Below are 15,848 nucleotides of genomic sequence, written 5' to 3'. Positions count from 1 at the left end.
GCAAGCTATGAAGACTATTTTTAAATGGTTACATTAATACCCAACTACAGTGCCCTAATAATTAGATTTGTTGATCAGTTTTTTTTATTCTAGATAAGATAGTGATCATAATAACAGGCATATGTTTATTATTATACCCCAAGAATGTACTGTACTACAATTAACAATTAATATGGTTATTCTGACTTTCTTATAATACTCCTATAGATAATAGACTTAAGTGTATTTTAAAAACAAATACATATAGATTATGGCTGCATTCACACAACACTTTATTCTGTTTTCCGGATATTTCCCTAATGGTTAAAATCTCAGGCAGGCAGATGCCTTTTTGGAGGTGAGGGTGTGGTTGCTTACTGATTAAAACTGAAATTTATTAACACAACAACCTCACACATACACTATGTAAAAGAGTATAAGTTTACCACTTCCTCTCCCCTGCACTCTCTATCCCCACCTCTCTTCTCCCACAACCTCATACAGTATACTACATTAATGTCTCACATCAAATGTAACAGATTTGTAGAAAAGACTCTACAACCTCCAAATAGAGGCAATGCATGTAGTTTTGTAACGCAAGCAAATCTTTAATAAAAATTATAAAAATCCTGAAATTAATTGTTATTTATAACGACAAACAAAATTGTTATAATGAACATCCCTACGTTGCAAGAAGCCTAGCCTTAACAATATAATCAAATATTTTTAAAGGCAGCATGTCATGGTACTGAAATTTATTGAAAAGCTTGAGGTTATTTAGTGTAAGAAGATAACTTGGCTAGTGAGATTTAGTTCCCAAATTACCCATCTACATGTAGTCTCTCTAATTTATTTATTTATTTATTTGCCACTTGACTATGATAGTCTCAAAACGGTTTACAATAATACAATATAAAAAGTAAAAAAATTAGTTAAATCTATAACATCTGACTTGGATTGAAATGTTTGGTGGAGTAAAAATAAATAAATTCAGTGGGTGCCAAAGGTTCAGTTAGGAAGGAGTTCCCTAAAATTTACTTCATCCTTCTATGCAACATATCCCTTTTATTTACATTTGTTTATGAAGTTGTGTATCATATAGATTATGATTTTAGATAGTTTTCTTTTTTATTATCCAGAAAGAAAAGGTTCAGGAAAGAATTGCAAGGAAAAGTAAATCTTTACAGAAAAGAAGTGTCAGAAGAAAGGTACGTTCATACATTTTACCCCGTTACATAGCATGCAAAACATTTACTGAAGCAAGAGTTTGGAAAGCCTTTGCTTTTTATTTTTTTAAAAAATAATCTCTTCTCTACAGTGCTTTCATGGAAAATGTATCCCCCCCCCAAATCAGTTTTATCTTGAAAGTGAAATCTTAACTGCGCAGTGCCATTTTATTGCATGTGTGGGTGAAGATATAATGACGTCAGGGTAAGTTGCTCTAGATCAGCTTTCTTTAACCTGATACCTCCAGATGTTTTGGACTACAATTTCCATCATTCCTACTAGCCAGTGCGATCAATGGTCAAGGATCATGGGAGCTGTAGTCCAGAGCACCTGGAGGGAAACACTAGGTTGGAAAGCCAGTATTAGTATGAAGTGAGGCACTTCAACTAAGGTTGCTGTTTTTGCAATCATTTCATATTGTAATATTTTGTTTTGCATTCACTTCAAAGACTCATTGGCGGAGCACTCAAGGGGTTTGGGGGCCTTTCTCTATTTTCCTTTAGTCCTTCAGAATCTCTCAAAAGGCCACGTTAGAAGTTCTAAATACAACAAGATCCATGGCAGAGGAACAGGGGTTCGGATCTGCCCCAGGTGTCATCACTGAGGGGGGCGGGGTGACAAAATGACAAAAATATGAGGTTTTGGGTTTTTTTTGTTCTTTTTAAATGGGTTCATGAAACTTTTTAGTGCAGTCAATTAACATAACGAAACATGGCTGGCACTGGGCGCCACACCGCGGGGGCAAGCCCTTACCACAGGGCCTGTATCATGCCCAAGCCATGTGTCTCTCCTGGGAGTGATGTAGTGGCTTGGGGTCTGCAGGCTCCATGCTGCCTGAAATGGCAGGTGGGACTTGCATCGGCCCTCCACCTCTCCCTCAGCCGCCCTACAGCTGAGGGGGAGGCGGCGGAGAGGCTCCACGCAGCGCACCCCACCCCTATGGGTGGCTTGCTCAACCCTCAGCTGCAGGACGCCCGTGCTGCACCTGGCACCCGAGTGGCTAGCTACGCCACTGAACAAGAGGAACTAAAATGGAAATGAATTTTTGAGAACTCCATTATACATATAGATACATTTGTTGAACACATGGGACATCTTGTATCTTGGACAATTAAATGTTTATAGCATGTTGACCAACTCTAAATGTTATTTTGTTTCTAATATGAAGATCATTCTTCTTTGTTTATTCCATTTACTATCTGAATGATGGCATAAGCCTTGCCTGCATCATAACTTGAAGTTTTTGTAGGTTGCTCACTAGTAAACATTTTGGATGGGGTGATGGTATATGATGTATACAGCTGAAAAAAATGAATAAAAATGTGAGGGAATAGTTTTGATCATTTCCTTGCAACTTTTCTCTTTTGGTAAATTGTTTAATGTAGCAAACTGAAGATGACATACATGTTGATAGAAAACAAAAAGAAACCCTGGACCAAAATCCACAGGAAGGTAGCTCAATGTTTTTACTCCTTACCAAGTTGTAATATATCACAATGAAGTTCAAGGGCATTTCCACAAATGTGGCTCAGATTAAATTTAGATGTTATTCAAACGTCAAACCTGCATATGACCTTTTCCTGTTTTCATTCTATTCTAAAGTACTGTAATAATATTAGCACTTGATAAAAATAATACAGAATATTTTGATGTGCTAGAATTAGAATATTCTAATTTTAGATTCTTGTCAACTTTTTGTGCAGATGTTGCATTGCAACTTGAAATCATGTGTTTTCTGCATTTTTCTTGTGCAGTGAACTAAATACACTTTCATTTATAATTTTCTTGTGCAGTGAACTAAATGCACTTTCATTTATAATTTGCACTTTAAGGAGCAAGCTTGAAATGTGAATGTATGACTCAAATACAGAATACTTACCGTAATCTAAATCCTTCACAAACTTTGAAAAACCTACTGGATTATTGTCATTTTCTTGAGAATCCAAAATTGTCTATATGAAAATTACTGCAAAATACATTCCGATAATATTCAAGTATTTTATTGCAAAGTGTTTTTTAAATGTCTGTGCTTTTTATAATAGCTGTGGCTGTAGAAGAAAAACAAAGTAGATTAACTGAAGTATTACGGGATAGAGTGAGAGGGAAGTTGAGAACTGTTAAGGTAAATAGTTTTAATTGAATTTTGATTTAGCATTCAAATGAAACATGTAACTTATTGTATGTATTGTATCTATAAAAGGTGGTAAGTTCAAACAATTTAAAAGGCTCATCATTTCTCCCATACCAATTGGAGCACACCAGAAGAAAGAAGTTAAGTGCTGAATATGGAAAGCCTGCATTTTATCTCAGTTATTGTTTTCTCTGTGTTTTTAAAATAACAAGAAGCACACTAAAATATCCTTTGTTTTAGGCTGAACAAGAAGAAAAATCTTGCGACAAACCCTACTCTGATACTAAAGAATACCAACACAACTCTGAAGTGAGCGCTGAGGTAATAAAATATTTGTAAAATTGCTGCCAACACTGATAAGCTGCACCATTGCTTTTTATATTCAATTTGGTGCAACAAATTCTAATATGAGCATATTTTTGTAGAATGTGTGATTCTGATTACTCCTGCCATTACATATAGAAAACACCTGTGCCATCAAGAAGATGGGTATCATTCAGTCTTGAATCTCTTCTCACTGCTTTTTTAAAAAGCACATTCCCCCATCCCCTCAAAAAAAGGATCCTGGGAACTGACATTTTTAGGAGTGCTGAGAGTTGTAGCTCTGTGAGGTGTAAACTACATTTCCCAGGATTCTTGGGAGCGGGGGCGTGTGTGCTTTAAATATATGGTGCATATTCAAGAATCTCGGCATCAGAGAGGTGGGGAGGGGAGAAGCAAGAGGGAGATGCTTGCTACTTGTTCCTCTTTAAAAAAACAATCTCTCTGATAGCTCTGTAATCTAGAGCTTCTTCTTGCAGTGGCACAAATTTGAGAAAAGCCAAAGAAGCACCCCGCTCCCTCTTAAGCAACATGATCTAGAGGTGTTTTAAGTTGAGGTTGAAGGTCAGCTGGAGAAGACTGAGAGATAGGAATTACCTTTGTTTACAGAAAGATTGGCATATGCTGTCTCCCCTCTACATTCAGAGTGCTAAGATATGAATGATGAAGAAGGAAAATGATTTTGGCAACAAAGCTATGGGCAGAGGTGTGTGAACTAAGGCATTATAAGGGAAGGCCTAAGAGGAAAATGTTTCATTAGACAGGGTGGGAATGAGAAGATGATGAACCAAAATTTAAGTTGAGAAAGATAGAGATGAATTGGTGGGTTTTTATATAAGAACATGTGACTTGACTTGGTGAGAAGACTGAATCTGAGAAGGAGGGAGGGAGTAAACAGCCTCAGTGCTAGGTTACATGGTGATGTTGTCAATGGATATAATAAAGGATAATAAAGGAAAAATAAGTTTCTGGAGAAAGAGAAGGTTACCCAGTATTTAGCACTACTGACTGATAATTATTCACCAAATTTTTAATCTTAGAATGAAGTCTCCTTTGATGAGGGTTTTATATTTTTTACATCAACTTTTGAAGATTACTCAAAGCTGAAAGAAACTGATCAGGTCATTGACCAGGTACTGCTATTCTTCTCTTCATACAAAGTGCATTCTTTTCTGTTGCATTATGATGTTGGAGTGACTTGAAAGTCTTCTGTCAAATAGATGTCTAGTATTTGAAGTTGTTTATAGCTACAGTTAATTCACTTTCTCTGTTAACAAAGGAAAATTATGAAATAAGCTATTCAAAAGTTTTCTTCAGTGGCCCTAAACTTATATACAAAATAACTATATAGCCTTAAACAAAAGAAAAAGAATTTTTATTTCATTCATTTTCTTTTTTTCAAAGTACCTTGTACCATAGATTTCCTAGATATATTTGACCATGATCCAAATAAGTATTTGACTTACATTTATAAACAATTGTCGTGGAACTGGAGCTTTCTTTAAAATATTTAACTTTTTCACAGACTTTTCTTACACTTTCTAGTGTTGCAAAGAACAGTTGGCCACTTTAATACTCTGTTGATTACTTCAAAGGCATGAGCTGGGTTGCAATTAGTTGTATATAGGTGAGAAAGTGCCAAAATGAGCAACAATATGGGCTGGACTGGAGATTGCTTGTGAGTGAGCTGGAAGGAGAGAGATGCTTTGAGAGCTAGGGACAAAAACATGTCTTGCTGTGTTCTGAATCCAAAGCTGTGGCTAATGGAGAAGCAAGACATTACTGCTGTGAGCCTCTCTGTCCTGTGCTCAAGTTATATGTATGCAAATAAAACCATATAGCTTAAGGACACCACAGTCTCTACTGACCTTCTTTCCAAGGAAATTGAGCCCAAGCAAGCACACAATCCCTGGAGACTCTCACTGCTTGGAGATTGGGGTGGCATGGAACCATATTTGGCATGGCCCTGTATCTTTATGACTATATCAGAGTCCTTAGAACAAACATGTGAGAAGCTATAGAAAATGAATACAGAAGTTTATTTTGTTTTCAAGTGAATGAGAGTGAGGAAGACAGCATTTTGGATGAAATCACTATGCGTTTCTTTCACTTGCTTTGTTGCTGGAGGGAAATACACTGATATTTGTTTAAACAGAGACACTGGGAGAGATTAGGTATTTAGGCTACACAAAGCACCAGACCCTGTATATTTGTTTTTCAACAAGATCAGAGAGGTACTGCTAGTTTCCCCACACCTATGGACTAGACCAGGGGTTGTCAACCTGGTCCCTACTGCCCACTTGTGGGGGTTTCAGGATTCTAGGTGGGCGGTAGGGAATTCTATGGCACAAGCTGAATTCTCCTTCCATCCAGCACCGCTGGGCAGTAAGGAAATTTTACTATCAAGAAAGGTGCATTAGTGGGCAGTAGGTATAAAAAGGTTGACTACCCCGGACTAGACCATGCACTGAAATGCTTGCACATTCTGAATGTAAGCAGTATTGGTGATACTTCATTTCTGAAGTATTTGTGGAAAATGCCTATTTTCATAGAGATACAAAATAGTGATCCAGGTACTGTATTAAGGAATCACTTAATTCTTCATACTTGGATACTGTTCATTAAAACTGAAAGTTGAAGTATGAGTTTTCTAATTCCAATGAAAGCATTAAACTATAACAAAAATTGTAGCTATCAATGTTTATCCATTATAAATAATCAAAGGGTAACAATAAGGTGCTTCCTTTATTAGGACCTATTGAAAGTTTAGAAAGAAGTGAGCAAACTGGTCCTAACAATGGTGTTACAGCACTACATAAAACATACTGGACTCATAAAATTATAAAGCAACTTCTCTGGAAATTACCTACCGTATATCTATTCCAACATGTTTATGTAGATTGTTTTCTGTTGGTATCTGTCCCATCGCTCTCTATATTTCTATCACACTTATTTTTTATTATGATTAACAGAAATCTATAAATGACAGCCTTCAAAATGTCTGTGGCTTAAATGAACAAGCTCCTTTGCTTGATCATGTGAGAGAAATACTACTACCAGAACTGCTTGAAGTAAAACCTCCTGGGTGTGAAAGCAGTAATCTCGATAAGCAAAAGCAATGGGACCAACAACTTTTTCTGCCAAGCACTTCCCCGGGTAATGTATGTTGCAAAATATGACAATGACAAATGTGCATGTGAACACACAAATGCCCAGTAGGCTGCAGATAGTCTGATCCTGTTCATTTTCTGATACAAATGCAGAAATGACTGCCACCCCTCACCAGGTAAGAGGCCATGGAATGCATGGAAACTGCCTGTTTTCAGGTTAGTCCATTAAGAGACTAGTTCTTCAAAAGTGGGCAAAGCTTAAGAGAAGTGGGCTAGAGGCAGAAACTCTAAAGGTCCTAGAACACTTTCAGTCCTTGTCAAAGCAAGTTGTTTGCTAGGAGCTCTGCTTGGTGCTGTGATAATAGATCTGCCTTGCTATATGAGCTTATCTGCAGGACCAGAACAGGACACATTTCAGTATCAACCGTTCTGAGAGAGAAGGAAGGATTAGAGAGAAGAGCAAAAGTTAGTGAAAGAGAGGGCTCACTCATTTTAAAATTTGCTATATTTGGCGTAGGTGGTTAAGCAGTTTGTTTTGTGTTACTGTTGTACTTTTCTGGATCAGATTTAAATATCTGACCAACAAAAAGAAGAGGATAAATTAATTCAAGAATTTACATTCTACCTATATGTCACCCTAACTTCATAATAATTGTTCTCAGTTATACAGAGCTGTAAATTGCCAGACAATATGGCAGCACGATTCCTAGAAGATGAAGGATTTTATATTCCAAGAAAGCCTCATGTATCTAGGAATACATACTACAAAATGGAAAACCGTCTTCTTCAGCAAGATGGGGTAAATGTGCTGCTTAGTTTCTAAAAACTTCTATTACCTAAATAATATGTTTAAAAAGCAGATGACTTGTTTAATGTTGTTTGTGCTTCTGAATCATATTTATTAAGGGGAAAAACTGGTTTGACGAAAGCGGGGAAATAATGTCATTGCCTTCTCCAATCAAACCATCAAGTTACTACAGGGTGTTTTTTCCTTCTGAGATTGACCCACGATTAAAGACAACATACAGGAAGGTTTGTTTTTTCCACTTTAAAAAACAAAAACGCTTCCTTTTTAAGACTATTATTTTGCTAGGAAATGCTTTATATTCCCGGGCTAGAAATACTATGTAGGGCTGGGAGTATATTTTAGATGGAATTGTTAATTCACATCTTTACAATTAATGAAAGTTGAGGAAGCTCTCTACTGCACTAGGAGTTGTGCAGTGTACTACTAAAATGGAATGAATATATTTGAGCTAATATTAACAGTAATATATAATATCTTATGTTTTAGCTAAAACATTTTAATGTACTTCATTCATTTTATATACATACAGTACACTTAAAATCTAGTGATCAAATAAAATTCTATAAATCTAGTGATTTCTATAAATTAGTTTGCCAAGGAATCAAACACACATGAAGTTAAATAATGGTCTGAAGGCACACCACCTTGTTCATAGGTAGGGTCTGATTAGTGCACAAGTGTCTGGAAATCACATGTACTTGGGTGCTATGTCTTGGGTGCTATGATGAAAGAAATTTAGGATATTAATGCGATAAAATTAATATTAAAAATGTTTAGTTTATCTGAAGTAAGACTAATAGTCACCAGAGTGATTTAGAATAAACACCTTTGATTTGGGGTGGAGGTATGTTTATCATGCCTTTTTACATATGTAATATTTATGCTCTCATGTAAAATACACCTTATATTTTTGTAGATGTGATAAATTCTTGAACAGTGGTACCTCGGGCTACATATGCTTCAGGTTACATATGCTTCAGGTTACAGACTCCGCTAACCCAGAAATATTACCTCGGGTTAAGAACTTTGTTTCAGGATGAAAACAGAAATTGCACGCCACCGGCGCAGCAGCAGCAGGAGGCCCCATAAGCTAAAGTGGTGCTTCAGGTTAAGAACAGACCTCCAGAATGAATTAAGTTCTTAACCCGAGGTACCACTGTACATATATTTAAGGCTGAATCATATAGCAACTCAAAAGGACTAAATAAGAGTAAGAGTTAGTTTAGTAACCAAGAATTAAGACAGAAACAGTTTTTAGGAGAGTCAATTGATACGAGAGAAGCATCACTTTCCACAGTGTAGACTTACACACATTTTTCTCCACTGTTATCTCTGGTCAAGGAGGTTATTCAGGTTTTTTTTAATGTTGTGAAAACCTAGAAAACAAAGCAAAAACTACCTATCAGAACCAAAAACATGTATGCCAGATGAAGTAATTCCTCATTTAAACCATATTCAACTCTGAAAAACTTGTTGCTTCACCTCAAATTTACTTTTTAAAAAAACACAGGCAATGCAACCTCAACTGGAAAACTGCATCATAACTAAGTCAGAGGAACAGAGCAAAATTTATCAACTGGATCTTAACATATCACGTATTGTGTTTAGCCATCATTTTTTTTTCAACTGTGAACAAGTACTGGCTGCCAGGTTGCTTGACCTTTATGACTGCTTTCAACAACGGCAGCAGCAAAACGTTACTCTCTTGCTATCTGAAAAAGTAAGAAAATGCTTTATCTTACAGTTTTAGTTATAAGGTATGATGTAAAAGGCTTTAAGACTTCAGGATGTCACAGCTTGAAGACTTGGTGTCTTCATTCTGACAGAATGGGCAGTAAAATGGCAAATGTAAATCCATGTAAATGAATGCAAAGTGATGCATATCAGGGCAGGAAAAAACCAACAACCCTAAATATCCAGAAAGGATATTGTCCTGTAGAGTGTGACACTTTCATTTTAAAATATTAAAATTTTAAACAAAATATCACATGAAGTTATTTGCTAATACAAGAATTAATGCATTTTAAATAAATTATTTTTAATTACAGCTCAAAGCATTAATAAGTTCCACAAAATTACTGGAAAGTAACTTAAAAACAAGTGAGCTAAGTACGAAAACTTTGAAGGATTACAGATCACAAATAAGGTACCTATTTAAAATGGGGCAGGAGGAGGAATTGACCGTGCTATGGGTATATACTGCTTTGGTCAGTGCTGATTTCCAAGAGTACAAAATTGAAAATAGTGAGTAATCTGCATTGACTCAAAATCAATTCCCTGAGGCAACTGATTACGGTAAGCTGCTTTGAGGTTTTAACCACATTGTCCCACCCCCATCAAGTAGAAAATAAATTCTATGAAATAAAATGAAAAACAAACATCACCATCATTTCAATTTGTTACCCACCTTTCAGCATCAGATCCCAGGGTAATTTATAACAATGTAAAATTCAAAAAAGTTAAAGCAAGTTGCAGTTCCAGGAATAGGGTGGGTCCTGTAAATATATATATTGGGTGTCAAAGCCCAGGTAAAGGAGTGCATCTTCAGCATACAGTGGAAACTATGTACTGTGAAAGCACCAGATGCAGATACATGTAAATTGTTATTCTGTTATTTAGTTGTAGGTCTAGGCCCAGACCTCTTTTTCTTGGAAGTGGGTAGCATTAGTGGGTAGTTTGGTGGGTGTCAATCTGAATGGTACCATGAATCCCTTCCAATTCTTGGGCTCCTGCATCTGGGTGGATAGAATGTACAGGCTTGCCAAACCAATTCCTTTATTAAGCTAATGACTTTGTCTGGCTTGTTAAGCACCATGATTAGCATAACCAAAGAAGTTGCTCTGTGCCATACAACAAATGGGTGGGATTTCCCCCACCCACCCACTCTCTTGCGTAGGAGAGCATTGGCATCCTCTTGCCTATGAGCTGGAAGCAGGAGACACAGATATGAAGTGAGCTTAAGTTGTATATATGTGGAAATAAAACCATCTATCCTAAAGATGCCACAGTCTCTGCTGACCTTCATTCCAAGCAAACCAAATTCTGGGCAAAGTGCTGGAACCCCGAGAATCTCTCACTGCTTGGAAACTGGGGCAGTGTGTAACTATATTTATAAAATACGTTAATCGCAGGGGAAACGAATGTACAATTTATGTCATGATTTTAGATTTTAGTTTAACAACTGCAAATCATTAAATGGAATTTTAAGTTTGTGCTCAGGTTTTTTTTTTCTGTTTTGCATTATAAAATACAAGAAATACCAGAATATTACATGATATAGAACACCAAAGAGATAAATGCTTAATACAAAGTATTATGAAAGTATGGAAACAAATAAAATCTCTACGGAGACAGCAAGGATTTGTTAGTTCTACTGTCAGGCTGCAATTTCAAAAGTAAGTGGTAATGATTATCTTTCATATATGATTTTTAATTCTTCAGAAAGATTTAATCTAGTCCTTGTGTGTTTGTGTTTCTCAAAGAGAAGAAATGGAATTTATCACAGTTTGTTTGTTTATATGTACTGATAAACAGCTTGATATCTTTAAAATTTCTAAAAATTAATCTAAAATCTAAAAAGACAAAAAGCAGGATTTTGTGTGCTCAGTAAACTAACAATATTTGGAGATCAAGGAGTATGTTTCTCTGAGGGTGTGATGTAGGGCAGAATATTTTGTTGGAAAGCTTAGGCCAGGCTTCCTCAACCTCGGCCCTCCAGATGTTTTGAGACTACAATTCCCAGCATCCCTGACCACTGGTCCTGCTAGCTAGGGATCATGGGAGTTGTAGGCCAAAAACAGCTGGAAGGCCGAGGTTGAAGAAGCCTGGCTTAGGCTGTGTGCCTTCATCTATGCTTAACCTGTATATTTGTAAATAAATTCAAATATTACAAAATGCAGTGGACCTCCAAAGATTTCCTTTCAAAGGAACAAAACTCAGATAATAGCTGCAGAGGCAGAGCACTGGAGGGCTATAATTGGGTGTGAGAAGAGTGATGGGTGAAAGAGGTAGCAAAGAGGTTAAGCACTTCCTTTCTCCAGTTATATCCTCTTCACATTAAAAAGGGAGAGGAATCGTACAACCAAATGTCAGATAACATTTGAGCCTAAATGTAGAGGTTTCATTGTTTTCTCCCCATCTTTGAATAAGGCTGACATATATCTCAGAACTTGATGAATTCGAAGGCAACGTATCAGAAGAGAATGAAAATGCTCCAAGAGACGAAAGATATACTGATTTATCAAACAAATTTTCAGCAGCTGGAAGAAGACAGAAGGTTCTTAAGTTGAAGGAGTTGCAGAATAGTAAATCATTGTGCCATAGGAAAATGGCTGTGATTAGCACTGTTCCCTGTTGGTTTGTGCTCAGTTAATTTCTGGCGCTTATTGTAGAAATCTGGTTGACCTTATGAATATTTTATATACAGTATAAATTCAGAATTGAAGAGTACTCTATCTCATACATGCCAGTCTAAGCTTATTACACCATGTTTTTTAATTGGAATGCAGATATTGTGGTTTGTTTGAAATAATATATTGGGTGCAATGAAAATACAAATATTGATTTCTAGGGATGCTTGGATTCAGCTCATACCTTCCAAACTGCAATGGACATCGGATTGATAAATGAACCTCTTTTGGTACCACATCTTACCTTTGTAACAGAAATAACAGCAGATGACATGTGTCCTCTGTGAGTTGCAGGTTTCCTTTTTTTTTTTAGTTTTACAAAGCACCTATATAAAAATGTATTTCCCCAGTACTACTGGGGGGAAATTTATATATGTGTGTGTGTGTGTATATGTGTGTGTGAGCGCGTGTGTGTGTGTGTGTACACATAGACATACATAGACATACATAAATGAGACACAAAGAGACACAAAGAGAAGACTGTGCACCTGTAGATTTCTGCTTATTTATTGAGTTTTATAATGCTTTATGGTGGGGAAGGGGGGAAATGCCCCTTAAGTGAGCCGGCCCCCAGCCAGCCCATCCCACACCTCACTTTGCTTCTGAAAGTGGAGATGCCAATGACAATAGCCTATGCATGTCTGATATCCAGAAAGAACTATGTTCCACTGGTTCTTTCCACCCCACCATTATGCCAATTACTGTATACAGTACTGTATTAATGCTGTCCTCCAAGACTATTTCTGAAGTTCAGCATTTCCCATCTTGAAGCAGTAGGGGGAGCCAAATCCTATGTGAAGACCATCACTGAAGGGAAAACCTGGAAATTTCCTGAATGTTTGGCTGTCAGTTACTCTGAATTTCTGCTAATTGTAGGACACAGTGCACTATGGGTATAATCCAGTTATATCCATGTGCTTATGCAGGCCCGTCTTACCCATTAAGGCTAGTGGCGCAGGGCGCCAAGTTCTGGAGGGTGCCAGGCAAGAGTCCGGGGAACACCGAACGAGCGTGCTGAGTGAGCGAGGGTTCGTGCGCCTCTCCCACCGAGCATCGGCTCGGTTTTTTCCCTTTTAGCCTGCAGGCGCCAAATTCTGTGGGGTGCCAGAACGTTAAAAGGGAAAAAAATGTGCTGACGCTTGGCGGGAGCGGTGCACGGTGTGCTGCCTGCCATGGTCACTGCAGCACAAAGTGGCCAGCTGAGCCAGGAGACACTGCGGCCAGCCTCCGCCTCTTCCCCACTGGAGAGCCGCCCTCCAGCCACTGCCCGCCTCCTCTAGCCCTAAAAAAAAGGTCAACTCTGGGAAAGGGGGGGCACCGGAGGGATCTTTGCACCGAATTTGTTTAAGACGGCCCTGTGCTTATGCAACATAAATCTTCTGGTTTACCATCTACCCCACCCTGTCCCCAAATCTGCCCTGGATCCCCTAGCCCTTTGGAGCAGATTTGGGGTGTGTGGGAGCTGCAGGTTAGAGGAGAGGAAGAAGCAGTTTCGCTGTGTGAGCAATGGCTCCCTAATTTTTGGAACTCTTAATAATTCTTGTGGTAAAAGGAAACACACATATGAGAATTGTGACTTCGAACCCTAGTGATAGAAAGAAAATGTATCTTTATTATTGATTTCAAGATCTTTAATAACTTTGCACAAGTTAAAGAAAATATGTGATTATGCTGTAATCCCCCACTTTTTGGTTTGACATGGAATATATAATTAATATTCAATTTAATTATGTACACATTAAACATTTAAAAATTTTGCTGTAGTGAGAACCAATGTAGGAAAAGTGTGAGCACATGTTTTATTGTACTTTGAAAGTTTCCTCTGATTTGTTGGCTGGTTCTGTATATAAATATTAATATATTATTTGATCTGGTCTGTATTTCGGTATGTTTAGAGATGAACGACAGAGAAGAGAAAAAGTCAAAATGGAAAAATACTTTATTAAAATATATTACAACAATAAATTGGTCTCCTCTACTTCTGAAGCGCCTCTTCACCAGGATTTTAAAGTAATATTTCAGCAGATTTTTAGAATTCAAGTATTAAACTGGCCTGAATCTCTTCGATTAGAGGTATTCCTAGTTAGATGATAAAAATAGTTCAACAGTGTACCATAGCTGAAGCTGTTCTTTACAAACCATGCACTTTGAAGAAAATTGGATTGTATTTTGATGTAGTATTTAAGAACTATTGTTCATACTCAGCATAGCTTCCTGTATTTTTATTTTAATGGGTAGGCTTCATAAAAATTGTGTGAATCTATGGTGTTCCATAATGTGTGAAAATGTCACATGTCTTTTTCACGCTTTTAGGATTTTGGCATCTCAAATTTCTGTGGTGCCCTGTGCAACGCCAAAATCCGGCACTCCCTGCCTCTTGCCTTCCATTGGATATCATAGTTGTGGCACTTGCTTCAGCACCCCAGACACTCCATGCCCGGAGTGATTGTACCAGTCACCCTCCCCTAGACCCACCTTTGATGCTGTGTTATATTATCTGTACATGCCAGTGGAAAGTGGGGCCAATTGTGGCTTCCTTGTGGGACGTGCTTATGGTAAAGAAGAAAAGATGTAGTTACATTTTGGGAGTACATCATGAGTCCATGTGATGCAGCCATTGATTTTGTAATGCGTGGATTTTAGAACATATTTATAATCTTAGATCTTTTACACAATATTGTGCTGTACTGATGACTACTTGTTTATTTAAAAAGAATCCACTTTGCACTAGGTACAGTACTGATTTATAATATAATAGGGGTTTTTTGCATATTTTTTTTCCTTGCCTTTCTTTGGTTAAGCTGACACAGCTTAATCTTCTTTTTTAAAAACATTGGGTGATTTGTTTAATTTTAGATATTTGAATCAAGTAGAAAACCGACTTTGTTGGCCAAAGTGTACTTACCTCTTCCCAATAATGTTACATTGAAAAGCAAAGATGTTCTGGACGAGGCAGAGTTTAGTTGTGAACAACAAGTTAAACCTTCCAGTGGGGCAGTGGGAAGCAGTAAGTTCATAATATATGTTTTTAACTCGATAGGTATGGTGGTGGTGACTACTATTTTGCGGATCATTCAAAGCAATATGCTACAATATGTCTCTGTGGATGATCAGTACAGGAAACTAGATATGGGAAGGGTGCCTCTATTAATTCTGCTGCACCTGTCAGTTTGATAATGGCTTTCTTTTTTAAAATGCTTATTCCTCCCGTTATATCCAGTGATATATTTGATAGAATTAAAAGGTTTTTAAATAGAGCTCCCAAACTCTGAGGATATTTAGCTTTCTACCTTTAGACCTCTGATAAGTCACTGTGAGGGCTAGTTAATATGCAATGATGGCAGATCCATGCCTTTAAATGTAGCTCGATGGGCATAGTCAAGGGGGGGCAGCTGCCCCCCCTGAAACAAAACAAACAATAAATACAAATCTGAGGTTCTGCCCTCCCTAACTAAAAACTCGGCTACACCCATGTGTAGAACTGTCCCAGTCACAGAGTAAAAGGAGCACAGGTAAGGGGTGTATAAGCCACCCTTCACTGACAGCTTACCTTCTTAGAGCACATCATCCTGATTCAAACACCAAGCATTTCTGGGGTAACAAACTGTGAAGAGGTAAATTGAGGGTATTAAGGTTTCAATCAACTGTACACTCTTTTATTATTCAAAATCAGACCATCATATCCTCATGTGAGTGGTCAGATCCACGTTTAAACACACGAAGCTGCTGTTGTCATGATTAGTTTGGCCTTAACACTGCAGTTCTAACCATTTGCATTAACATCATGGTGGCCAGGATACTTCACTCTGATCACTTGTTTGTTATCAGACAAAAAAACCCAGCTCAGGAGTTCGGGTATAAAT

The 15,848-nt window shown here is 37.5% G+C and overlaps 1 protein-coding gene across 2 annotated transcripts in view; it reads left to right on the top strand.

Moving 5' to 3' along the window:
* The first annotated feature begins 1,104 nt into the window (after nt 1-1,104).
* The window catches only part of CC2D2B (coiled-coil and C2 domain containing 2B), a 33,411-nt gene continuing 18,667 nt past the window's right edge, over nt 1,105-15,848 (top strand). Inside the window, exons 1-15 of one of the 2 annotated variants that reach the window (XM_081912624.1) lie at nt 1,105-1,187; nt 2,592-2,658; nt 3,249-3,328; nt 3,578-3,658; nt 4,699-4,791; nt 6,631-6,814; nt 7,431-7,567; nt 7,675-7,800; nt 9,087-9,296; nt 9,625-9,722; nt 10,831-10,971; nt 11,726-11,852; nt 12,147-12,268; nt 13,881-13,995; nt 14,842-14,992. In XM_081912624.1, the coding sequence (XP_081768750.1) occupies nt 7,460-7,567; nt 7,675-7,800; nt 9,087-9,296; nt 9,625-9,722; nt 10,831-10,971; nt 11,726-11,852; nt 12,147-12,268; nt 13,881-13,995; nt 14,842-14,992 (1,198 nt within the window). In that variant the 5' untranslated portion in view covers nt 1,105-1,187; nt 2,592-2,658; nt 3,249-3,328; ... (2 more) ...; nt 6,631-6,814; nt 7,431-7,459. Of the gene's footprint in view, nt 1,188-2,591; nt 2,659-3,248; nt 3,329-3,577; nt 3,659-4,698; nt 4,792-6,630; nt 6,815-7,430; nt 7,568-7,674; nt 7,801-9,086; nt 9,297-9,624; nt 9,723-10,830; nt 10,972-11,725; nt 11,853-12,146; nt 12,269-13,880; nt 14,059-14,841; nt 14,993-15,848 lie in introns of those variants that run through there. The other variant, XM_081912625.1, reaches the window with a different exon arrangement.

The sequence above is a fragment of the Podarcis melisellensis genome, assembly GCF_964234715.1.
Source record: "Podarcis melisellensis genome assembly, chromosome: 5".
NCBI classification, from domain to species: Eukaryota; Metazoa; Chordata; class Lepidosauria; order Squamata; family Lacertidae; genus Podarcis; species Podarcis melisellensis.
This window is presented reverse-complemented; position numbering and strand designations above follow the sequence as displayed.